General features: G+C 53.1%; 9 protein-coding genes across 9 annotated transcripts; 5 read left to right on the top strand and 4 right to left on the bottom strand.

Moving 5' to 3' along the window:
- Positions 1-184: 184 nt before the first annotated feature.
- Positions 185-2,203, bottom strand: BU25DRAFT_79576 (uncharacterized protein). Its single transcript, XM_033712121.1, has 4 exons — positions 1,721-2,203; positions 1,493-1,672; positions 1,382-1,446; positions 185-1,332 (listed from the first exon to the last, which is right to left on the bottom strand). Exons 1-4 carry the CDS (start codon positions 2,009-2,011, stop codon positions 402-404), a joined length of 1,467 nt encoding a protein of 488 aa, XP_033566833.1. The 5' UTR covers positions 2,012-2,203; the 3' UTR covers positions 185-401.
- Positions 2,204-2,396: 193 nt separating this feature from the next.
- Positions 2,397-4,323, bottom strand: BU25DRAFT_329566 (uncharacterized protein; the record flags this gene model as incomplete). Its single annotated transcript, XM_033702320.1, has 3 exons — positions 2,397-2,498; positions 2,661-3,502; positions 3,555-4,323. 3 exons carry the CDS (start codon positions 4,321-4,323, stop codon positions 2,397-2,399), a joined length of 1,713 nt encoding a protein of 570 aa, XP_033566832.1.
- Positions 4,324-5,229: 906 nt separating this feature from the next.
- BU25DRAFT_417253 (uncharacterized protein) lies at positions 5,230-6,237 on the top strand (the record flags this gene model as incomplete). Its single annotated transcript, XM_033707788.1, has 2 exons — positions 5,230-5,264; positions 5,316-6,237. The coding sequence occupies 2 exons, from the start codon at positions 5,230-5,232 to the stop codon at positions 6,235-6,237; spliced, it is 957 nt and encodes a 318-aa protein (XP_033566831.1).
- A 63-nt stretch (positions 6,238-6,300) lies between these two features.
- On the bottom strand, positions 6,301-9,244 carry BU25DRAFT_453842 (uncharacterized protein; the record flags this gene model as incomplete). The annotated part of the gene is made up of 6 exons (XM_033709826.1): positions 6,301-6,893; positions 6,948-7,304; positions 7,356-7,433; positions 8,214-8,529; positions 8,579-8,965; positions 9,011-9,244. The coding sequence occupies 6 exons, from the start codon at positions 9,242-9,244 to the stop codon at positions 6,301-6,303; spliced, it is 1,965 nt and encodes a 654-aa protein (XP_033566830.1).
- A 512-nt stretch (positions 9,245-9,756) lies between these two features.
- BU25DRAFT_79221 (uncharacterized protein) lies at positions 9,757-10,540 on the top strand. The gene has a single exon (XM_033712120.1). It carries the CDS (start codon positions 9,884-9,886, stop codon positions 10,385-10,387), a length of 504 nt encoding a protein of 167 aa, XP_033566829.1. The 5' UTR covers positions 9,757-9,883; the 3' UTR covers positions 10,388-10,540.
- An 823-nt stretch (positions 10,541-11,363) lies between these two features.
- BU25DRAFT_487094 (uncharacterized protein) lies at positions 11,364-12,251 on the top strand (the record flags this gene model as incomplete). The annotated part of the gene is made up of 3 exons (XM_033711257.1): positions 11,364-11,454; positions 11,572-11,751; positions 11,803-12,251. The coding sequence occupies 3 exons, from the start codon at positions 11,364-11,366 to the stop codon at positions 11,949-11,951; spliced, it is 420 nt and encodes a 139-aa protein (XP_033566828.1). The 3' UTR covers positions 11,952-12,251.
- Positions 12,252-12,625: 374 nt separating this feature from the next.
- Positions 12,626-16,425, top strand: BU25DRAFT_317872 (uncharacterized protein; the record flags this gene model as incomplete). Its single annotated transcript, XM_033702221.1, has 7 exons — positions 12,626-12,990; positions 13,041-14,395; positions 14,612-14,915; positions 15,080-15,238; positions 15,278-15,630; positions 15,706-16,280; positions 16,339-16,425. Coding segments are annotated over 7 exons (3,198 nt in total), but the record flags the coding sequence as incomplete, so codon positions are not given.
- A 1,232-nt stretch (positions 16,426-17,657) lies between these two features.
- Positions 17,658-18,830, top strand: BU25DRAFT_382262 (uncharacterized protein; the record flags this gene model as incomplete). Its single annotated transcript, XM_033704237.1, has 1 exon — positions 17,658-18,830. The coding sequence occupies one exon, from the start codon at positions 17,658-17,660 to the stop codon at positions 18,828-18,830; it is 1,173 nt and encodes a 390-aa protein (XP_033566826.1).
- A 120-nt stretch (positions 18,831-18,950) lies between these two features.
- On the bottom strand, positions 18,951-20,343 carry BU25DRAFT_405962 (uncharacterized protein). The gene is made up of 2 exons (XM_033705167.1): positions 19,226-20,343; positions 18,951-19,121 (listed from the first exon to the last, which is right to left on the bottom strand). Exons 1-2 carry the CDS (start codon positions 19,979-19,981, stop codon positions 18,957-18,959), a joined length of 921 nt encoding a protein of 306 aa, XP_033566825.1. The 5' UTR covers positions 19,982-20,343; the 3' UTR covers positions 18,951-18,956.
- Positions 20,344-24,230: the final 3,887 nt, after the last annotated feature.

The raw sequence follows: 24,230 nt of genomic DNA, 5'->3' as shown, positions 1-24,230 counted from the left end.
GCTCGAGTCCTGGAGTGCTCATGTCGAGACCATGGATGAATACCACGCCTGGCGGATGCCAATTCGTTGTATGTGTGTAAGTAAACGATGGATGTTTCCCATTCACTCTCTAGGGAAGACCTTTGTACCATGTATAACCCTTCTTGTAGACAAGTCGGCTTGTGTATATTTTCCAACCATCCAAATGGGGCTTCCAGCAAGCGCCAAACTACCCAACACCTTGCGCCAAAAACCGGGGTATCTCTCATGGCCATCGTGAAAGTCGTAAAACAGAAAAAGACGAGGGTGTCCAGTGCTTGCAAGTGCAGCTACACCAAGGCACACTGGAGGTATACAAGCTGTTTCAAACCAACAAGAGCTGTGTGGGAAGCGCAATTATTTCTGTCGAACTGCAGGCGTACTCACACCGTCTGCACGGAGGCATTCAGCTCAGACTTGTCCTCGAACGACATCTCGGTTCCTTCGCTCTCGATAATCCCGTTGTACTTGATCGACTCATCTCGCACCGAGTCATTCGACGGCTGCTTGCTCACGGCATCTCCCTTAAGCTTCGACATACCTGTTGCGTATGCGCGCTTACACTCCGGCCACGTTGTCTGCGCATAAATAACCGCGTTCCAGAAACCCTGCATCGGGAGGACAAGAGCAGAAACAACATTTAAGCCATAACTAGGATGATCTGGGTGCGCGATCTGGTAGAGACGGTTGATACTCGACGGCACCCAGACCACAACGAGTGCGACGAACAGCAACAACGCGACCCTGAAATAGGCGAATGCTGCTGCGTTCTCTCGCCGGCGCTTGAGGTGGGCGGCGTGCTCCGTTGGCTGGAAGACCGGAACTTGAGGTGATGGAAGTGTTGCGAAGTCGCCGGAGGCTAGGGGCGCAGAGTAAGCGGTTGCTCTGTAGCGGCCGATGAGCAGGGGTTTGCTGTGACGGTGCGGGCTATTAGGGTTCAAAGGGACCAGGAGGCTGTAACGTCCTGGCGACTTTGACGGGCAGCAGGGTGTGGGTGAGCGAGTGGTGTCTGATGCGTCGGTAGGTGGAGGAGTTGTCGATTTTCGCGGACTAGGGGGAGGAGTCAGCCAGCTCTGGTTGGCTCCTGGTGTCGCAGGTCGAGACATGAAGTCGCCCGCGTGGATGTCGCGCTCAATCTTAGTTGTGACGACGATGGTGTCTTTGGGAGTATAGAAAGGATCTTCCAAGACTCCAGAGGACATTTGTGCAGAAGACCGTCGGGACTCTTCCACCATCTTGCGCAGCTCGACCTTTACTTTATAGACCTTGAAGCCGACGCAGATGTGTATGCTCATGGCCGTTCCAGCTAATATCCTGTGAAGGTCAGCACGCACACGCCGCTCGAGGAGAAGAGTGTCCATACAACATTGGACCGTAGAAGAACACGATGCGCATCCAGTCAAACTCTTTGCTCACCCAACACCAGAGCTGTCGAATTAGCGCTTAATCAAGTGCAAGTTCGAGTTGAACTTACGATAGCTGGACCCATGATGCGTTGGCCGCTGTTGTGATCATGGATGAGGTAGATGAAAGCCGTGATAGCGGGGAGTCCATATGCAAACAAGATGTACCACTTCTCTGGATCGGGGAGCTTTCGTCCATCGAAGTTTTTGATCATGAAAATTCGCCACACGTTTAGGGCCATGCAAAGTACCTATTAGAGTCATCAAGGTGCAGTCTTTGGCCCGGAGGAGGCACTTACCCAAAATGGATCTGCCAACATGAACCATTGAATCAGGAAGGCTTGGATTTCGCATAGCGGCGTGGTCTTCGCTGGGCCATTTGGGATTGCAGAGATTGATATGAACGTCGCGATGTTAGTGGTGATGTTGCCCCAGGTCGCGTAAAAGATCAAGCGGGTATTGAATTTTCGGAAGTATGGGAAGTAGAGGAAGGTGCTGGTAATGAACAGAGAGCCAAGGATCGACGCGATTGACGAGGCGCGCGTTGCGATTTCGATACCGAAGAGCTGCCCGTCGGTGAGTGGAGCCATGTTGACCAAGGCCAGGCGACGGGATGAGTGGTGAAAACGAGTGTCGTGACGATATCCAAGAAGACCAGTAAGGCGTGTTGCGGGGTTAAGGTGTTGTGGCAGTCATCGCACGTGGATCGACCTGGAAGGTAGTTGCTACAGTACTGGAAGGTAGTAGACTGGCATTGATTACTCGAGGTGAAGCCCACTGATGTATGAAGAAGACATCGACCGCCAAGAAGCTATCTGTGGGGCACAGGTTGACCGGGGTATGAGATGTAAGTGAAGGAAAGGTTCGGTGCAACGTGTGCGTGCGAGGAAGGCGCGAACTTGGGACGATTGAAGATTGTATTGAGCACATGTTATATCAATTACAACCCATTAACTTGCGTGAACAGAAGGAAGTTTACTGCCTGGATCGCACCTGCAATTTCTTAGGCTTCTTCTTCGGCTTTGCTGATTCCTCGGAAGGCGCGTCACTTCCTTTCTCGCTGCCATTGTCCTCGGTCTTCTCCTCGGTCTTCGGCGAAGGTGAGGGTCCAGGAGTTTTCTCTTCTGTCTGCTTTGGCTTAGATGCTTCCCCAGTCTGCTTCACCTCAGATTTCTCTCCCTTTGCATCATCTTTCTGTTCAGTCACTGCAAGCTCTTCCTTTGATTGCTCCGTCTTGACTTCCTTTCTTTCTGCCCGCTTGTCTTCATCCTCCTCGTTGGGTGCATTGAGCTTCTTCGGTTTGGCTTTTTCGATTTTCTCTTCCTTCTCTTCAATCTTCTCAGTAGCTTCCTTACTCTCATCCTTCTTGCCCGCCGCATTTAGCTTCTTCGGCGGCATCTTCCTCCTGCTCTTCCCACTCTTAACCGACGCATTGTCATCCGCCTCCGCCTCCTCGACCATGAAGTTCGCAGCCATACACCGCCCGCCATTCTGAGGCCCAACATCCATCGGACACGCGCTAAACACCACAACGACGTCGCGCTCAGCCCGGAACCGCACGAATCCCCTCTTTTTGCCCTTAGGTTCCTCAACTGCGAGCTTCGCGCCTTTGGCGCCAGACTCGGTGGTCTTTGCGTCTGAGGGTAGTTCGATGGGGGTGACCATAAACAGATGCAAAGGTGTGGGGGCAATGTTGACGCTGATATCCGCACCGACGGCTTTCGCGCCTTTCAGACCAGCGTTCTCATTCAGTTCTTTGAGCGCGAGGACCAGGTTTTCCGCGCAACTGCCGTGCTCGGCGGGCTTCTCGACGCCGAGTGCGGCATACAGGTTTGCATCGCATGCAGCGGTCAGTGTGTCGTGCGCACCAGGTGTGGTGTCTTCGACGAGAGTGATGATGGGGTTGCGCAGGTTTGTCAGGAGGGTGTCGTCGACTTCGGGGACTAGCTTGTAGGATGAGGCGCGTGTGTGGGGCAGCGAGAGGTACTCCATCGGTGGGCGGGAGTCTTTCGAAGGGTGGGTTTGCGCGTAGGCCGAGTAGGCGGCGTAAACGGTGGATGCGTAGCCTGACCCGGTGGCCGCTGTGATGGTGTCACTACAGACGATAGTATAAAGAAGCTCATCTAGACTTACCCGCAATGGTGCCCGCGCCGACAGGCGTCTTGGAGAAGTCGTACAGCTGCTCAGCATAGCTTTTGTTGGGATCACGGTAATGGCTCGACTTGAACGCGCTCACAACACCCTCCTTACTGGGCACCTCTACGTTTGGGATGTAGCTTGAGAAGCCTTTGCCGGTTGGGATGTACGAGGACCACTTCTTGGTGTTGGCTTCATTCTGTGCTCTCTGCTCGTCAGGGCTAGGCTCTTGTTCGACTTCAGCCTTGCCTATCTTGTCTCCTTTGCCCTTGGAGCGGTACGGGATCGAGGGGAGGTAGGACGCCCAGGTTCGCTTGGAGAGCTGCCTCGCGGCCTTCTCGACGGACTTTGTTGTGCCTTCGGTAGACTTCTCGTTGTCAGGTATCTCTGGCGCTTGCTCAGGAGGATCTTCGTGTCCCTTTTTCGACTGCTCGCCTGTGCTCGAGTCTGAGTGCTCCTTCTTATCCTCCATCTGGTCCTTGGACTCTTGGTCCTTGGACTTTTTCTCTTTTGCTGGCTCGGGCTCTTTCTTCTCACTCTGGCCCTCTTCTCGCTCTGCAGCTTCCTGTAGCTTCTTCGCCTCCTCTTCGATCTCCTCGTCACCTGGGGCATCCTCATCGCCTTCCTCAGGTGGTGCACCTAATGTGAACGCCCACATACTGACAACCTGCTTGCCGTAGGTGTTGATGACTTTGATCGTGCGGCCACGCGGTACGAACGTCGCAACGCCATGGCGTGCAGGAATAGTCTGTAGTTCGCCTGACATATCTTCGACGTCCAGAGGTGGTTCCTCTTGTTCTTTTAGTTGCGCTTGGCTCCGGCGCCGCTTCTCAATTGTCGAGAGTACGGTTACGACAGCGAGACCGGCAAGAGCGCGTCGAGATGGGATTTGGGGCGCCGTCTTGACTTATGTTTTTGGAGAATTGCGAAAGGAAGGTATCGGTGCCAAAAGCGATAAAGTATTCAGGAGACGAAACATAGAAGGAAGGAAACAGCTACCTACATTACATCTTGCCTACGAGTGACGTACAGGGCTCCTGTCGTTCGCGGCTTCAGAGCCCTCCAGCAGGACTCCTCCACCAACGACTTGTCAGTGTGCATGGGAGCCCTTGCATCTTTACCCGCAGGATCATCATCGCTGCTGGGATTACTGGGACGAAGTGTGGCAGTGGTGTCATGACGCAGTGAGAACGCGATGAGGAAACCCGGTTTTGAGGGATCGCGTCCGGTTGCAGCTGCCGTTCACTTCGATTGGCGTGATCGCATTTAATGGCACCCGCACCGTTGATCTCCAACGTTCACACCTCCACTCTCGATATGGTGATCGTGATGCGCACCGACAGCTTTGTGCGAGTATGTGTCTGTTGAGATGCGCGAATATTGATGCGACTTGCCGTTAAAATACCGCTGCATGAGAGTATGTCTAGAAGCGCTCCCGCACCGCCGCGATCCTTTTTTCCTAGAGACATGCGGCGGACTGCAGATTTCAGAAACACGCTGAAGGCAATGTATGGACAACCACCATCCTATCTGGTAGGTGGGCTGACTGAATATATGCATCCGCTGCACCCCGCCTTCTTGTGCTGCGCATCCCCGCCGCCAGGCTAAAGCAATTGAGTACTTAATACGAATCGCAGCTTTGTCGGTCTGTATCACTACAAACCTTGCCATCATGACCGAGTTGCCTAAAAACATCGCGTTCGAAGAGTACATACGTTGTATTCATTACTCGGGATGTCAGTAGACTGACATACACAGATTCATCCAATCCGACCTTTTCACCTTCTATATCGGAGAAGAGAAGAAGCAGTTCATCGTGCACTCCAAAGCCGTCGCTGCTACTTCGCCGTACTTTGATAGGCTCGTCAATGGCGGGCTGAGTGAGGCGCAGAGTCGGACTGCCGAAATCGAGGACGTGGATCCAGAGACCTTCATTCGCTTCATGGAGTACGCATATCGACGCAACTATACGACTCCGTTATGGACGCGAGACCCCACAGCTACCGCTGAGAATGGGCAGAAGGATTCAAGTGCTTGTATGACCCCGTCCCATGGATTGGAGCTTATGATGTCTGATGAAGAGCCAGTAGGGCCAACGTTTCAGGCAATGCCTATCACCACTAATTGGGACTCTGGAGGCTGGAACTCCAATGCAGCTCCCTCCGCCTTTGGTACCATCCCTTCCACCAGGAACCTCAAAAAGCACAATAACAACCAAATGGGCTCGCGTGTTGCGTTCAATCAGCGCCAATACATGCACCCGACTCACAATGCCTCAAGTCTTCTTCACATGCAGTTCGACACCCACCCAAACACGTCCCCTACGCAAAACTTCGCCCCTGTGTTTCTAGCACACGCTCGCCTTTACACTCTCGCCGACATGCACATGGTGAAACCACTTAAGGATCTTGCTCTCTACAAACTGCACAGAACCTTGGTAGGATTCGAGCTGTACCCTGAACGCCTTGGAGATGTCGTCGAGATTGCCAGGTATGCTTACGAGCATGGCGAGGATAGGTCCGAAGATGGGAAAATCGATGCGCTGCGCGACATGGTTGTGAACTACGTTGCCTGCGAGGTGAAGGTGCTCGGTAAGCATACGGAGTTCAGAAACCTGATGGACGGAGGTGGAGAGTTTGCAGGGGACTTCTGGGACATTGTCAGCCAGGAGCTGTTTTAGCCCTGGAGATTGTCAGAAAATTGACTCGAAAAGTGATACTCATTACAGCATCTCGGGTCTATGTCAACCTTCAACGTCCTTCCAACCAACATTCGCCTCCCCATCCCCAACATCCCTAGGCACAAGCGCACTTCTAAGTATACACAAGATCCCATTATCAGGACATACCTCTTTCCTATCCAACTGTTTATCCACCGGCCCCGTCGGCCCATCGACATACTTCTTTTGTCCAAACAAATCCACCTGCCTCCGATCACTATCCGGGTACTCTTCATCTCCCCAATTGCCCTTCCACTCCAACCACTCCACCGGTGCATCGCCGTAAGCAGTGAACGTACCACTACCAGCATCATACCGATACACATACTTGCTCCCCAGCGAATCCCATCGTCTTCCCTTATCAGTATAGTCTTCCAACGCGCCGAATGGCAGGTTGAGGTTCGGTATGACGTGTGAATGCGTCCCTGGAATAGCATAGTTCGCATGGCTGCCTTTGGCTACGTACACAACGGGTCTGATGCCGTCGGTGTCTTTCTCGACGACGGAATACCGGAAGGCTTGTCCGTTGGCGTGCTGTGAGTACCAGATGGCGGAGGGTGGGGAGGTGGGAGTGGGGAAGCGCAGCATTGCGTGTTCCCAATCGCCTACATGGTTACCTGTGATAGATATGAGGGAATGTTTAAAGTTGTTTCAGAGGGATGGAAACGTACCGAAGTTTAGGAATGGGAGGCCGAGGACTGAAGTACCGGGGTTGAAGGCGTAGAAGTAGAAGTAGAAAACGTCTACACTGCTGTCGTTTTTCTTGTTCACGATGATAGCTGAGGTGATTCCGATAGTGGAATCGTTGGCGTCTGGCGCTGTTCCTTTGAGCCATCCTGGGTCGGTGGTAACGTCGTCGTTGGACGTTAGATACACTTCGGGGCTAAGCTGGTTGAGATTGGAAAGCTTAAGCGGGTATGGAGCATCGGGTACGGCGGTATAATTGACGCGCGGTGTTACGTGCGTGAGAAATGTTGACAGGTCTGTTGGGAAATGCGTTTCCTCGCTGTGTAGATGAAGGATGGGTGCTGTAGATGTGAGCAATCTGACTGATACGCAGTGTTATGAAGGTTACGGACCGTACTTCAGCACGAAGTCTGGGACGTTGGTAGAGACCTGTCGCGTCCGTTGTTGCGTGGGCGCAGACGTTACCAGACCTGACGTTGTGAGACAAACTAAAACTGTGTAAACGGAGAGTAGATTCATTTTGCTGATGTGCTCTGTTGGTTCAGCAATTGACACACAACAGGACTCATACGCCTTTATGAACAGCAAAATTAAATTACTCTTTCGATCATCACACCCTATACTTTGCTGCCCATGTCTACCTCCAGAATTGAAGCCTGATTGAACCTGTCAGCCATTGCTGGGGCATTCAATCTTGATTCGCGTGTGCATCAAGATGAGCATGTCAACTATCGGACATGTTATGTTGCACACCTCTGCTTCCAAGATCATGCACGGCTCCGTGTGCAATCGAGGATTCAGCTCTGGCTTATGAGACGGCGACATTAACACACATGCATAGAACGTTGCATTCCCCTACTTTGCTCGGCCATAGGTATGAAGTAGCGTATTCGTCGAGCATCCTGTTCCTAGTAAAAGTGGCACCAATCTTTGTTCGTGTTTGAAGCTCGTGGGTTGTGGTCCCTGGCGCTAACTGCGATGGTATGCGTCTGACAAGGATCGGCTGCCATTGTGATAGGTGAACGCTAGTGATGCACTGTAGATCGCAGCCATCGAGAGGCTATGGTTGGCAACCGAAGACTAAAGATGATATTCGTTGTATGCAGGGTTGTTGATATGTGCTTCTCGGAGTGACCGAGAATCGATAAAAAGGTGAGGAGGAAATTGCCGTCGCTACAATATGGTAGAACAACAATCGTGCTGGCTCCTGACGCCTCAGTTGAACAACATCAATCTGGTCTTCTCTCTACCCTTTGGCTCGAGCCTTTCCATGATCGTTATCGTCTCTGTTTCTCCCTGACGCTCAAGATCGATCTCAACGAAGCCATCCTTGCGAAACTGCTCGAAAGAAACGCTGCCTTTGCTGCTACCGAATGTCCTTGCAATATTTGGAAGTGTGGGGGGTAATGCAGGCGCATGGGTGTGTTTGCTGGTTTTTGGACCTCCCTTCGTGGTCGCACCTGAGACATAATGCTCAAGATCCTTTTCGCTTATGTACACGAAGACGGCAGTGAATATGTAGGTAGCTAGACCGAGAAGACCGATCACGAGATAGACTATGGCTGTCTGTTGTTTTTAGCGAATCTTGCAGATATAGCATAGGTAAGTCATGTACCTTGTTCTGGTCTGACCACGGTGACCGCCGGATGAAAGGTTCGCATATACGCACAGTAAGAGCTGAGAGAAAGGTGACCCATGAGTAGGCCATGGTCATCGAAGGAAACTGCCAGATGAACAGCATGACCCAGTGTTGAAAGGCAGGAGTACGTTTGTACCGCAGAATTGTACGCTGGACGCGTGTTACTTCAACATCTGCAAGGCTGGTATCGAGATCTTCTTTCGCTGGCAAGTCGTCAAGGATAGACTTCGTCTGAATCGAAGAAATGATGGCCCAGATAGCGCAAAGGAGACAGCTGACGAAGAGTGCATTTGCGATCCAGAGAGCATCTGAGGTTTTGGACCAGGGCATACCGGTGAGTGCAGCTCCGGCACAGAAGCTTGCCTGCGACAATCAATGCTTGTCTGGCTCAATGATGTACTGACTTACAGAGACTTGTACTGACCGCAATTCCTCATACTTTTCTACCTTCCACTGCCGTATCAGAGGGATCAACACGCTACGATCGCCATGTGCTGCGCGCATCTCCTTCAGCGGTCTCCATGTGTACAGCTTGAAGGTTCGACGGTAAGGAGCAGTGATAATTGCCAGCAGTACATGAAGACAAAACCTACACCAGTAACGGTCTTCGGTGGTTGCTATAGCGTTGTAGATTTCGTTCATGTGTGCGCTGCTTTCAGGTCCGCCACGTGACTCCATCGCACTTTCTCGTAAGTTCGTAAAGGATTCCAGATGTGACAGACCACCAGTTCTGGGCGACTGCGGTCAATGTGTATTGCAAACTGAAGGCGAATAGTGTAGACGGTGGTTGGCATAATGGCACGCAATGCTCGAGTCTGCTCCTGTGTGGTTTGATAGTGGCATCGTGTTGCGGTCAGGCTGATAAAACATGGGTCAGTCGCAAGCCAAGTAGCTTGTGATACAACGGTCACATGTACTGAGCGACGAAGGGGAATCCCAAACCAGAGACAAGGTAAGAGAGAGGATGATGGTGATATCGGACTTCTGAGGCAACGCATCCGAAATTGACGAGAGCATTTCGCGCGTGAACCAGCGTGTTTGCCGTGGCATCGTACTGCCAGTGAACAAATTAGTATCGATTAGTCGAATCTTGTCGTGGCATGCAAGATTGTGCTGACTTGGAAGCGTGGAACTCGTGAGGTATTCCGAATGCGTAGGATGACTCCGCGTGCAGTCCGAGGCTGCCATCTGACACCGCATCGTGAGCTCTAGGGTAACACAACACCACATCAATTGTCAACCGCTCTTACTATACTCTACAGCCTTTCCACAATTCTCAAAATGACGTCCAACGGCGGATATACCATAATCGAAGGGCTGCCGACGCCTCAAGTGTACCACGACCTACGAAAGCTTGCTGGCATGACGCCCCCGCCGCTTGAAGCTGTACCAAAAGCACTGGAGAACTCCTTTGTCGGCATTTTGGCGTACGAAACGAAGGATATGCTAGACGAATTAACACCCAGTCCAGATCAGATCCCAGTTGCGATGGGTCGCTTGCTGGGCGACAAGTCGCTGTTCCTCCTGCTCTGCGATGTCGCGGTGCATCCACATCACCAACGGCGTGGACTTGGGAAGCGCATCATGCAAGCACTTGTCAACTATGTGGATGCAAACGCTCCTCAAGCATATGTCAGCTTGGTCGCAGAGCCGGCGGCGCAGAAGCTGTATCCTCAGTACGGGTTCAAGGACGTGCAGCCCAGCATTGGGATGTACAGGATGCTAAGGGATCGAAAGATCGAGGGCGAGGTTGTCAATGAGGGGTCATCAGGCGGGGCAGCGTGAAGCTGTTGAGCGAACACATCTTCGAAGTGATGCTCAGAGTGAAAGCCTCTTGAGGTCCGGGTGCAAAGTGTGCGATACAGGGACCCAAGACAAGCACGTCAACGTTAAACCAATTAATCAATTAACAAGCACGTCAAGGATGCTGTTCCAAAGTTGTCGAAAGTGCACTTTCCAAGGTTCGCGGGACACTGGACAGACAGCGCGCGTCGTCCTTGGCAGACACCTCGAGCTTTGAACGCGTCGTCCACTTCATCACAATCTATCACGAATGCGCCAACGACTCAGTTCATCAAATTTTCAGGTTCATGACCACCAATTCACGGAGAGTACCAGTACGCCAGCACGTGAGAGCACAATGTGCGCGTAAGTGCCTCGTAGAATGTCTAACAAGGCGCGGCTTATGCCCAACCCCGCATTGGACTGCACTGCCTTCATCTCTTCACCGTCTGCCTCCTACAACACCGCCTTTCCGCCTGTTCCTTCTCTTTGTTCGCCTCTGTCCTTCTTCCGTTTGTCATCTTTGCGTCCATTCTCTCCGATTCCACGTCCCGGTGAGGGTTTATCATCACAGTTCACCTGAAATCAGGCACCGGCAGGCCCCACGCTAGCCAGCGACCCGGGGTCGACACCTTCATTATCGACCTCAGTGCGCACGCTTCAGCCTGGCCTTGGCAGCCGGCGAAGGGTCGCTCGTTGCCACTGGTGGCACAGGCCAGAATGAGTCGTTTCTAGCCTGCGTGCCTGCAGCTGCTGCACAGTCATCGCTGCTTGCTTTCGCGTCGAATTACGCGCCGAGCGTGCTTCTCTGATCCATACCTTAGCAGTGGATTCTTCTAGCACTTCGAATAATCACGATGACTCTTTCCCTACCTATTCGGGTGTTCACCAGTAGTTTCAGGCATGCGGATTTGCCTAGCGCACGCTCCGCCCTTTCCCCCAGTAATCAACTTGCCAAGGACATACACTGCCACGCGTAATGATTCGCAAGTTGAGAGAACTACACTTTGACGCGCTATGGGCTCAGGCAGAAACGAACATAGGAGGACTCTGTGGCGAAAGAGTCAACAGTATGTTGGGCACTTGACGGCGGCCTCAGCCGTGTCTGCCTAAGTATAAATGACTGTCTTTCTTTATGTTTATTTAAACACATCACGCTCATACATTACCTGCTACTCAAACGCCAGCAATCACTGTCACAGGCCTCATTCATTCAAAGACGACTTCTCAACCTCCGTCGGATCACCCAATCAATACTCCTCCTGAACTCCCTCGAACGCCACAACAACAATCCATCATGCCTTCGTCTTACGCATCCTACTACCAGGAGAAGGGTTCCTACGCCCCGAGGCCCTCGACCAGTTCCAGTATGTCTTTCAGCCTGTCTCGTGCCACACCATGAGTCTAACAAGCAACAGCCAGCGCGTCTAGCAACTACGCTCAGTCCGCCCACTCGTCGCGCAGCTATGGCAGCAAGCCAGCAACTGTCGTCATCCACAATGGCGGAGGCCCGAAGTACGACCCGAACAACTCGGGCTCCGCCCAGAACTCTGGCTACTACCCATAGGAGCTGTTCAAGACTCCTTGTAGCGACTGTACTAGTCATGGCAGGGAGGGATGGATACAACTAGCAGCCATTGCTGCTTAGACAGATTGTTACTTGAGCATAGCGTGGGACGGTGTTATGGTTGGCTTTATGGAATAGAAACGCAGGCTTCACAGCCAATTCGAAAAGGAGTCTCTGGGCTATGGAGCTCGGACGTTAGACATCATCAGGCGTTGGACAGCATTGGCAAGGGTGGCTTATAGCCGGGTTCCTTTTCGCGACAGTCGAACCGCCCTTGATCTTGAACGTTATGGGCTGCTGGCAGTACTGAGACAGCCTTAGATAGTCTTATCGAACTCAACGTTACCATGCATTACCATCGCACAATTTCACCGTGAGACCGACATGCTGATTGACAGGCACGCCCAAAGCAAGGGTCGTCCAGAAACTGCCATGGGTGAATTCATTGCATGCACGCTCATCCAGGGCGTGGTCACAATGTGGCTAGCGCGTGTTTGCTGCTAATGACGTCCGATCCCGCGGTAATCAAGGGCAGCCCAACCCATACCATCTCACGCTAACACACACGCCCACACGTCCACACGCCCACACGTTCACACGCCCACACGTCAATGCTCCCTCGATAACGACCTCAGCTCCACCGAGCTCTTAGCAATCACGCTCGGTCCCTCGCGATGCTTGGCCTATCCTTCACCGCGACGCGCACGCAAATCGCCTCGTACCTCTTCGGCGTCGCGCTCTTCAGCATCGCCTTCCTCGTGTTCCTGAACAGCAGCATCAGCTTTGTCATCACGCAGCGCATTGGGCAGAGCAAGAATGTCGGCGGTGCGGTGGGCACGCTGGGCTTTGTGGACGAGCTGGTTGCGCTGGTTGCGTGTCCGGTCTGGGGGCTGCTGAGCGATAGGGTGGGAGTTAGGGCTGTTGCGGTGACGGGGTACATAGTTGTGGGAATTAGTCTGTGGGTGCTGGTTCAGGCCAGGGATGTTTACCCACAGTTGCTGCTGGCGAGGGTGCTGTTCAGCCTGGGAGGGAGCGCAACGTGAGTCTCTCGTGGGTGTTCGTGGGAAGAGTATAGGCTGACATGTGCAGGGCGACTATGGTTACTGCGATTCTGCCAACCATGACGATGGTCAGGGAGGCCAAGCCGGATCCAAGGAGTCCTACGCTGAGGCGCGTGGTCAATGGCAGTCGGCATGCTGTCGCCCCGTCCATTTCCTCTGAGCTCACCATCACCCCTGACCGCTTTCGATCGAGCTCACAAGAATCGAGCGGAGGTGCGCCCACGAAGAAAGACACAGGCGCGTCTACTTCGCAGCTTGCAGGGCTGGTCGGCATGTTCACGGGCTGCGGCGCGCTGGTGGCTCTGTTGGTCTTCCTGCCCCTGCCCACCCGCTTTCAGCAGGCTGGCGAGAGCCCTGCTGCTGCTGTTGCGGCCGCTTTCTATGTGGTGGGTGCCATCGCCATTCTTGTAGCCATTGGCTGCTTCTTCGGCCTGCGTCAGTTGCCTGGCGAGGAGGACAAGGGGTGGAGACGTCTTACTAGCAAGGACGAGCACAAGAGTACTGAGACGTCCCATGCGCGCGACCTCATTCTGTCGTACCCCTTCCTCTTCCTCGAGAGCGTCCGTCTAGGCTTCGAATCACCTCTGATCGGCCTGGGCTACGTCGGGGGTTTCGTCGCACGCGCATCATCCGTCGCCATATCACTCTTCATCCCGCTGTTCACGAATCACTACTTCCTCCAAACCGGCGAATGCGCCGTCGACCCCTCGAACCCCTCCGACATCAAGCACGCCTGCCCGCAAGCCTACAAACTCGCCGCCATGTTGACCGGTATCAGCCAGCTCATCGCCCTCCTCTGCGCCCCAGTCTTCGGCTACCTTTCTGGCATATACCCAAGATACAACGTCCCCCTGCTCCTTGCAGCTGCATCAGGCATTGCAGGCTACGCTATGTTCGGATCTCTAGCCAGTCCAGACTACAAGAGCGAAGATGGAACAGGTGCCATCTTCATCATCGTCGCCCTCCTCGGCATCAGTCAGATCGGCGCCATCGTCTGCTCTCTTGCCCTCCTCGGTCGCGGCATTAACAACGACGAGTCCAGCGCAAACGGCTCAGCGCTTGACTCAACAAATGTGAGCTACCATCCCTCGGCAGGCGCGACACCGCCGACAAGCGCACCCATCACGCCTGTCCATGAAGAGGAGCCACTGTTGCCTCAGAATCAGAGCTATAGCACCAGCAGACCCAGCTCGCCCCCAGAATCCAACTCATACAACGATATGAAGGGATCAATAGCCGGAACTTACAGCTTGCTTGGGGGGTTTGGTATCTTGCTGCTTACCAAGGCGGGAGGTGCGTTGTTCGATAGCATGGGGCCAGGAAGTCCGTTCTACATGATGGCGGCGTTCAATGCGGCCCTGCTTGTTGTTGGTATACTCGTGGGTATCAAGCAGGGTCTCCGGTGATAAGAATATATATGGGTATGATAAAGTAATGATTGTTCTCTTCTGTCATCTATATAGGGTGTGCTTGGTAGAACACTGCCATATACCCAAGTACTACAGACCACGTGCTCGACACTGCATGCTCTGACAAAATCTAGATGTCTATAACCTTCCTCCCATCGTCCACCTTCAGATAGCTCCGCGCAACTTCGAGACACTGGTCACGTCTCTGCACACGACGAAGACATTGTTGTACCAACTACCAGGATGCGCTCCGAAATACCCAAAGCAGATCCGAATCGAGATGAGCTACACGCGTGTAAATATGTGGGGTCCCCATACACGACCCCGCGGACCACACACGTCCGTGGACACTTCATTGGCTCATCCCTCACAATCGGCGCACCTTCCATCACGAAACGGGTCATTCAACGACATCTCAAGAGCCTCCCCGCACCAACACACTACCTGTGTGACCGACATGGGCTGAGCGACCCACTGATAGTATCGTGGCGGCGGTAATAGATGTAATGAACGATTGGCACTGGCAGAAGATGTATAAATGAGACAGCACCCGTTCTCCCATCAGTCCTCAAGCATATCCCTTCTCCCTGATTCTTCTGGTTCGCCTTGCATTCTGTCCTTCCTATCCATAATCACAACTCTGAGCACGTCCAACCAGCACCATGTCCTTCGACACCGAAGTCCTCATAATCGGCGCCGGCATGTCCGGCCTCGGTCTTGCCATCCAAATCACCCGCCAATTCGGAATCCGCAACTTCGAGCTCATCGAAAAATCCTCCGACGTAGGCGGCACCTGGCTGCAAAACACCTACCCCGGGTGTGGCTGCGACGTCGCATCCCATTTCTACTCCTACAGTTTCGCGCTGAATCCGGACTGGAGTCGCAAGTACTCTATGCGCGAGGAGATTCAAAGGTATTTTAGGGGCGTGAGTGATGCGTATGGGATCACGGAGAGAGTAAGGTTTCATTCGGTGGTGGAGAAAGCGAGGTGGAATGAGAAGGAGATGGTGTGGGTGGTGAGTGTGCTGAATTTGAGGACCAAGGAGAGGCGGGTTACGAGGGCGAAGGTGCTTGTTAGTGGAGTGGGGAGTTTGAGTGTGCCGAAGGAGTGCGATGTCGAGGGGAAAGAATCTTTTAAAGGGAAGATGTTTCATTCTGCGAAGTGGGATCATGGATTTGATTGGAGTGGGAAGGATGTCGTCGTCTTGGGTACGATCCCCACCTATCCTCTCTCCTAACGAAGCAGACAGTTCTGCGATGCGGTTCACAGACTGACATACCCAGGCAACGGCTGCTCAGCGACCCAATTCGTCCCCATCATGGCCGGCGAAGTCGGCGACAAACCCCCAGTCCGCAAGATCATCCAATTCGCCCGGCAAGCGCAGTACCTCTCGGAGCGCGAGAACCCTTACTACACACCCACCTTCAAAGCCGTGATGCGCTACGTCCCGCTGGCCATGCGTCTCTACCGCGCCAAGCACTATTACGACATGGAGTCCGACTGGTCCGGCTTCCCAATCGAAAGTGGTGCAGCGATTCGCTCTGGTCTGGCGAAAGAGAATGAGGCGTATGTGAAGCGTACAGCGCCGAAGAAGTATTGGGACGCGCTGATTCCGAGGAGTGAGATTGGGTGTAAGAGGAAGGTGCTGGATACGGAGTACCTGAAGTGCTTGTGGAAGGAGAATGTCGAACTGATACCGGACGATCCAGTGCAAAAAATCACAGAAGATGGAGTTGTAACTAAGTCGGGGCGCGAGGTAAAGGCGGATGCGATTGTGCTGGCGATCGGGTTTGCGACGCAGCAGATGCTCTGTCCGATGGAGATCGTTGGCCGAGATGGGCTGAAGCTGAACGACTACGTGAGTGCACACTATCGCCCCCTTCATGAGAGGATAGATATGCTGACTGAACGCGCAGTGGGACACGCAAACCCGCGGTGTAGCACAAGCCTACTTCGGCACCGTCATCCCTTCCTTCCCCAACTTCTTCGTCCTCATGGGTCCTAACACCGTCACCGGGCACCTCAGTGTGATCTATACCGTCGAGTGCCAGATCAACTTCACCCTGCGCCTGCTCGCGCCCATCCTGACCTCCCTGCCCTCCTACCGCTCGCGCTCGCTGCTCCCCTCGCTCCTCACCCCCTCCCCCGTGGCGACGGTGGAAGTCCGCCCCGAAGCCGCGGCGCGGGACTTTGAATGGACGCAGCGCGAAGCCAAGAAACTCGTATGGGCGAGCGGGTGCACAAATTGGGCTATTGATCTCAAGACTGGGCTAAATAGTATGATGTATCCGGATTGGCAGTTTATGTTTTGGTGGAGGAGTGTGTTTTATAAGAAGGGGGATTTTGTGTACAGGGATGGCAAGAAGGGAAGGGAGGTGGTGCCGGGGAGAACGAGGAAGTGGGTCCTTAGGGTATTGGCGTTGGGTGCGTTTGTGGGGGTGTTTGTTAGGAGGGATTGGTTGCGTGAAGAATTAACTACGAGGTTAAGGGAGTTTGATGGACGGGAGTGGGTGAGGAGGTTGACTGCTGGGAAGGTTTGAGAGGACGCTGTTTGTATTCCTACGCATGGCCGATAAGTAATGGGATGATGAGTTGGGATGATGGTATGGCAATTAAGAGACGGCACAGGGAAGCATGAGTAGACTTTCGAAGCGTAGAGTGCTAATGCGAAAGTTTTTTGTTGTTTTTTTTTTTTTTAAAAAAAACGGATCGGTATTCAGTCCAGCCTTGTGGATCGAGCAGATGGAAAAGAGGCTAGGGAAGGGAGAAGCGTAGGGATGAAGGGTGGAGATCCTTCGACGTCAGGTGTAGTTGGCAGCTGCCACTCTCGACAACTCTGTGTCACAGCAATGTCAAACACACGGACTCATTTAGAAATCTGCACTCTACATTGTAGGATTGCGACCACAATCCGGACCCATTAACCGACCTCGGATGTAACGCTGCTTCGCCATTCGACGCTTGGTGAGATCAAAGAACCATGTACAACCTGATCGTTTGTCCGGTGTCACTTTCACCTCCCTTCACTTCGACACCGTCTTATGTTCCAGCCCCTCTATTCAAAGCTTTTCAACGACACAGCCTCGCTTCCTCGTCTTCACAAAATTCGACAGCTCCCTCCCACTTCCAACATCTCTACCCACTCTTTCCTACCTGAGCAACGTCACAGCGCCGCTACACGCGGCCTGTGAAAGACACAACACCAACAAGCGACCTCATGGTCACAGTCAACGGGATGTCCAGCTCTACGAAGCCAGGTCTGCTCCCGCCATTCAGCCCAGCTGCTACTCAGGCTGCCGTCAAAGCTTCGACCGATTCCTACCCGGCCGACTACATCAGTAGCATCATTATCGAAATCAGCGGATACCTGGTCTCCTTCGCTGAGAAAAGTGCACTGTTCGGTCGACTCGCCAACGATCCTTGGAGTCCCAGTCTACGCACCCTCCGCTCTCGCCTTCACAGCGGCCAGCTCAACCCAAGTCCTATCCAGTCCCACGCCAACGAAAGCGCGCGCATCAGGGCTACCCTCGGTCAACGCACAGCCAAAGATGCCGCCCACCGCCCGCTTGAAGATTTCGAAGACCTGTACTACGCCGTCCTTGCACGCATGCAAGATATCCATCAGATCCTGACTGCGCGCCTCGGAAGCGGCTTCAGCACCTTCACTGATGCTGTCTACCCGGACGGCCCTAGCATTGCCGATTTGTACGTCAGTCTCGCACAATACTGGGACGTCCTCAATCACACCGCATTTGTCAAGCCAATCGACTGCGCAATTCGTCGCTCACGCGTCAAGTATCTGCACCAAGAGATCATCGCGCAAGTGCACAACGACGAAATCACCCAGATAGACGCTGAAGAGCTGCTGAGCGATCTCTATGATCCAAACGAGTACGATGGCATCCAAGGTTTGGCTTGGGTCAGCGGGTGGGCGCCGAGCATGGTCGCTGCATGGTTGGAAGAGAAGTACCGTGTCGTCTTGAAGATCGAGAAGGAAGATGCAGAGAGCAAGGGCCGCATGGACCGAAAGAGGTCAAAGATGGGCAAGAAGGTTAAGCAGCCACAGAATAAGCTAAAGTCAAGGAAGGAAGGCAAGAAGGCTGTTGACGAGATGCAGATGGCAGGCGGGGAAGCCAAGATGGCTATGCCGGTCGATCAGCAAATGCAAGAGCAGAGCATGAGGGGCCATCAGAGCCAGCAGGATCAGTTGCAGTATGCGCTTGAGTGGCAGATGAAGACTCAGCGTGTCTCCGAGTACAGTCAGTACCTGAGGAGCATGGCTAGTCGCAACGCCAAGTACCTGGTGGAAAGCACTGCCTCCAACAATGACATGCGCACGAGCGGTCTCGGTGGTCCAGTCCAGCATGCCGACAACAGAGATACGAATATGATGGGCGGTGACATCTGAGAGCGTCAGCAGAACGTGAAGCACCTTGGCAGTGCTACAATCGATGAACAAACGACTGACACACACTTTGGAGATGCCAATTCTAAGCATCAAGCAGCAAGCATCTTTGATAGTTCAATAGACAGCTTAATCCTGCTCAAGCAGATAATCCGGATCCACCTCAATATGCACCTCCTCCTTCAGCATCCCACGCGGCCTCGGTGCCACAAACAAAGGCACACGCCAGACATCCCTGTTCCACTGTTCCAAAACCTCGCCGTCCAAACCACTACACCCATGTAAGTCCAGAACCTGTGTAGCACAACCCAAATTAGCCCAGTCCGCTTATCGTGTGCAACGCTGCACTCGCGATCTCACTCGGAATCTTGACGTGACAGAGCATGAGGCTGACGTACCTTTAATCTCTGCATTTTGCTTATTGCCTCCAGCGCTGTCGAATTGGCGTGCACGTTCGCACAGTCTGTGATACTGAGATGCCGCAAGCTGCTCAACCTTTCGGTGTCCCAGAGTGAGCTGGTGAGCATGTCGCACTTTCTCAGCGCCAACTCTCTCAATCTACCGGCCCCAGCAATCAGACAGTGTAGCTGCGAGGTGTTGATCTTGGCGTTCTCGATCCGAAGCGTGTGGATGAGGTGAGTCCATGAAGGACTACAAGGAAGTAGGGCCCACGCTTTACCCTCTTCTTTCCGCTGCACATTCATATACGCTCGCGGCACGGCTTGCACGGTCTCAATGCAGATGTTGAGTTCCTTGAGTGCTGGCAGCTTTGCAATCGCCCGAGCTATAGGTATCGAGAGCGTCCAGAACGTGAGTTCGAGTTTCTGCAGCACAGATGCATGGCGGCTCAAGATGCTCGCAACAATCTTGTTGTGGAAAGTTAGAAGCGTGGTGTAGTCGAAGTCCCAGGCCCGTGGTATCTGGATGGCGGCGTGCAGGGCGTGTTTTGGCTTGTGCTGGGCGATGAAGAGTTTATTGTGCCAGGAGCTGCGATGAGATGGATAGATTGCGAGGGAGAGAGATTGTAGGTTCGAGTAAGCTAGGCTACGTGCGTAGTGGGATGTTTGCGCGAATCGGAGGAGTGGCTTTACCGGGAGGGTGGCTAGGATTTGGAGGAGGAGTTCTGATGGGAGGTCGAGGAGTCGAGTAAGCATGTTGAAATGCTGTAGTGATATGTAGTGAGAAGTCAGGACTCAGCCTTGTTTGCTGCTTACATGTGGATATGTTTGCTTGCGAGCAAGACTCGAGGAGGGGCTGACAGAACCTTATGAGACATCCTCCAGCATACACACTTGACGATAATGGAAGATTATACAGTGATCGTTCAGCGGCGTAGTTGTGCTAGTCCCGGTCCAATTACCAATGCGTGTGACGTGCCGGGCAAATCGGCTGTCGCCCAGGGCTCTGAGACATGCTACAGCTCCAGGAAAAGATACACATGGCGCCTAGGCTTGATAGAAGGCGCAGATATTTTCTACAAGCAGTTGCACTGTAGGGGTGTCAACACCATATCTGAATGAGGATGCAGGTAAGCGACATGTTTTTGAAGGAATTATGCAAGGGGTGAACAGAATGGGGCAACGCTGTCAATGCCGAATAAGAGTCCTTCGGATCCTTCACGATTTTCTGATTACACGTGGCCAGTGTCGATAAAGATCGCGCGTTGCCTGGACATTGTTGAGGACCTTGAGGGCGTGAACACCATGATGTTGACTATCGTACTGATCATGACGTGCGCGCGAGACTGCTATCTCGCGTCAGGCGCATTGCATCGGGTGCTCACATCGTCGCAAGATAGGTCCACCCGCCTCAACGCCAGCTCTTGTCATTGATCCATTTCTAGTGCTTCTTCGAGGTATGGTCAACGAAGGATGCACCACATGCTTTGGCCTCGACGGCGGGCGGTGACAGCGATCTGGCTGAAAGCTTGTCCCGGCAGATCACTCGTTACTGGCAGGGGTACATATATTGGGACGATGGCTGAGACCAAAAGATATCATCAGAAGAAACGGGATGCACAAACATGCGCAGGGCTCGTGAACACATGAGACATATGGAGTGGTGGTAGTGGTGCAAATGACCTGGCGAGGGAGGTGGGCCTCCTGCACGACCCCATCAACAACAGTCAGTCCCTTAATTCTCATTGCTTTTCCAACTCTTTCATCACCACGAGATTATTAAGTATTTTCCGATATGGACGCATAAGCAACGTTAAAGCTGAGACGTGAATGTCGGTCGAATCCTCGGTCATCGAGCCCGGCAGCGCAATGCAATATGCTGTGAGTAGCTTGGATCGCTGCACTACGGTCTGAAAAGCGAAACGATCAAGGGCGCATGAATACTAAGAGTCCGACAAGCTACTTGGGGTGTACGATCATCATGGTGAGTTACGGAAGAACAGATACTCGATTGGGCACATTGTAATGCCATATGGAAAATGGAGCAATACCTACCAAGGTCATTACTTACCAGCTCAGTGTTCATAACGTAGACGAACAAGAAAAGCCTACCAAAGACCGCTTTGTGTTGGTGACGACCGCGAATACCGGCTGTGTGTACACCTACCTGTCATACCTACCACGAAACACACTACCATTCCACATGGAAACGGAGCGCTTACCTGCCACGGTCAGGGCTCTCACAAACAAACCTTGGAAAGCTTCCTACCAAAGACTGCTCTATACGTGACAAGCCGGAGATAACAGGTGACCAGACCTTGGCTGCGTGTATACCTGCCATACCTGGTAAATCAACCCCAACCTCAAGGTGAGGCATACTGCAAGGAAAGCGATCGAAGAGAACGGAGGTAGCGGACGGAAGAGCTCTGATGACATCACTTTCCAGGTCCAGATCGAACATATCTGGATCTCGAGGTTGGCGTTCTCAAGGTCGACATCGGCTCATACCTGACATCCTTGTATCCCTCATCTACGCATGACAAGATCCTCGCTTCAACAACTCCCGAGCTGAGACTCCTCGATGTATGCCGCGTCGCGAGGACCCTGTGGCTGCCAAAACCTGGGGCCGCAAGCAGGCCGCGGTACCTGAACACCTGGGCGGAACCGAAAAGGAACCGTCTCCGGGAAACGAGCGCGAGCGCAGCGATTAATGGCCAAGATACCACGTCTCCTTGTAGGATCGATTAAGATATCTGCCGGCGGTCATATTTGCGGCGGCGGGAGGAGCGGAAGTGTCAGTGGCCCCAGCAGGAAACTCACACACCCGGCAAGGCTGGGACACACCGGCAGTGAAAGAGTCTATCACTGACAAAGTTAGCAATGTCTCACTACTTCACTATTCTGCAATCAAACCGATACGTGCTCAGAATCCTACCGAGCATGTTTCCGCAGGATTTGGGTTGCAGATGGACAGCGATGCTCAAGTCGAATTACACTGGCTTTAGCTCTAGCAACGCCTCGACGCATCAACATTAGCGATTCAGCGTCTTGCATGTCCAATGAACAAGGATCGGGGGATCTACCTTTGCCAATGACAAGCCTTGCGATCCGGCGATTCAGTCCACAGCAATAATCTTTCAGCACTGCCTCCTTCGCTGCCCTGAGCTCGTCCGTTTGGGAAGTCGGTCCCCCACCACCAATTCGAAGCGCGGACGCAGGACCCTAGCCAATCACAAATGTATATGCGCAAGTGCATAGCAGCGACGTTACGCTCGCACAGATCTCCAGGAGCGGCAGAACCCAAATGCTTAGTCTACCGAAGGAGGGCCGGCCTCTACCAAACGGGAACCGCACGAGCAACCGCACACAAAAAGGAAAAGACCGTAGACACAGAGGTGCCCAACGCCCTCGACGCGAAGCTATTTCTCTTGTCATAGAGTTCCGCGCCGCCATGGCTTGGTCCAAACATCGATTTTGCGATACCGGAAGGAACTTGCGTTAAGCCCTGATTGGTCAATGCCCCATAGACCTGGATCACTCCTGCATGTGAAGAGTCGAGCACGTGCAGGAGCCAACGGGAAGATGCTTGGATGACATGTTGCATGCATGAGCATATCAGAACACCTCCAACAGGCTCACAGACCGTCCAGGCAAGGAAGATCCAAGACACCACGAGCCTCTAGCAGCTCGGATAAGAAATCCATGCTAGACATTGTACGATTTGTTACATGATCTATTGCATGACTTATTGCATGATCGTCTCATCGTAGCCAGGTGAACCGAACTGTTGATGCATCGAGCGTTTCTTTGCATTGGGAACCCCGCCGACGTTTAATTGAACCGCCGAACGTATGCCTCGACACCAGCCAGCGAAACAACCAAGACAATCCAAGTCGATCTCGAAAGTCTAATCGTCAAGGAGCATGCAAGACTGGCACACATTCACACGTGGTTGAGCTGTCAAACTGCGGTTATCAGGGTCTGGTGGGTATACTAATCCTAAATGATCCCATATGGCGTCTCCGCAAACGCCACGATAGAGTGTACGCTATCGGTACTCAGTCCCTCGTACTCAAGGAGCGTTTGATGCCGGGTTGGATCTGGTCTAAGCCTTTGAACTATCGTCATCAGCGTCCTCAACATGAAAAACTATCCTTGAGAACTGCCCAGTTCTGAGTTCACTATAATCCAAATACGAGAAAACAAGGAACAGACTATTCGGAATGAACCGAGACTAACGCCTTATCGTCTGCAACCGTTCCGGAACTGACAGCCCTGGCGCTGCTCCCGCTTAGGATCTGGGATTTCTATGCTTGGCTCGCGACATCAATGCTCCTTGACCAAAATGTCAAGCAGAATTCGACCTTTGATGCAAAATTGCAAGATGGAAATGAATTTTGATAACTGGCAGGAGCGCAATCCCGGCCAGGTGGTACCACACTGTACGCCAGCGAACGCCACTCATCCCTAGAGGTTCTAGCAGCCGCAAGAGTCGGGGATCTAAAAGCGACGGCGGCGGGACTCTGGGGCAGCGACGGTGTTTGATGGCGTTTGAAACTCGGCCCGACCGAAGGGCCTTTCATAGGCACAAGCTTCTGAGGGAAACACGCTCCAGGAGGGGTACACTTGCGGGAAACACCTTCCAAGTCGATGGCGCGATAGTCGCCACACCGCTGAGGATCGACAAGCATGGCACATGAAAAGCTAGCTAACTAGCCTTCACAACCCTTTACGAGCTGCGTGGGTGTCCGTATCCGGTCAAGCGTGAAGGACCGTGCTCGCTATGGGTCCGTCGAATGTCATGCATGTGCATGAAGCTTCGTTGCGGTTCGTTGATGGAGCGAGTGTGAGCTGCAGCGTCTGAAGAGGGACATCTGCACATCCGAGTGTCGATGCGAGAGCGATAGTGCAAGGCCCGGGCGAATGGTAAGTTCAGCCTTCCCACGTCGAAAGCTTCGCTTTCGACGTCTAACCTGCGATTCATGGGAACACGTTCCGCCAGTGA

The sequence above is a fragment of the Macroventuria anomochaeta genome, assembly GCF_010093625.1.
Source record: "Macroventuria anomochaeta strain CBS 525.71 unplaced genomic scaffold BU25scaffold_2, whole genome shotgun sequence".
In the NCBI taxonomy this organism is placed as follows: domain Eukaryota; kingdom Fungi; phylum Ascomycota; class Dothideomycetes; order Pleosporales; family Didymellaceae; genus Macroventuria; species Macroventuria anomochaeta.
The sequence above is the reverse complement of the archived record's forward strand: the minus strand, read 5'-3'. Positions and strand labels throughout refer to the sequence as shown.

What these genes read in the sequence shown, in the direction of transcription:
- BU25DRAFT_79576 (XM_033712121.1), bottom strand. Translation starts at nt 2,011, where the DNA reads ATGGCTCCACTCACCGACGGGCAGCTCTTCGGTATCGAAATCGCAACG. An exon ending in TGTTGGCAGATCCATTTTGG is followed by an intron (nt 1,673 to 1,720) that starts GTAAGTGCCTCC and finishes TGACTCTAATAG; the next exon opens with GTACTTTGCATGGCCCTAAA. An exon ending in GCATCATGGGTCCAGCTATC is followed by an intron (nt 1,447 to 1,492) that starts GTAAGTTCAACT and finishes CTAATTCGACAG; the next exon opens with CTCTGGTGTTGGGTGAGCAA.
- BU25DRAFT_405962 (XM_033705167.1), bottom strand. Translation starts at nt 19,981, where the DNA reads ATGCTTACTCGACTCCTCGACCTCCCATCAGAACTCCTCCTCCAAATC. An exon ending in GCAAAATGCAGAGATTAAAG is followed by an intron (nt 19,122 to 19,225) that starts GTACGTCAGCCT and finishes TGTGCTACACAG; the next exon opens with GTTCTGGACTTACATGGGTG.
- BU25DRAFT_79221 (XM_033712120.1), top strand. Translation starts at nt 9,884, where the DNA reads ATGACGTCCAACGGCGGATATACCATAATCGAAGGGCTGCCGACGCCT.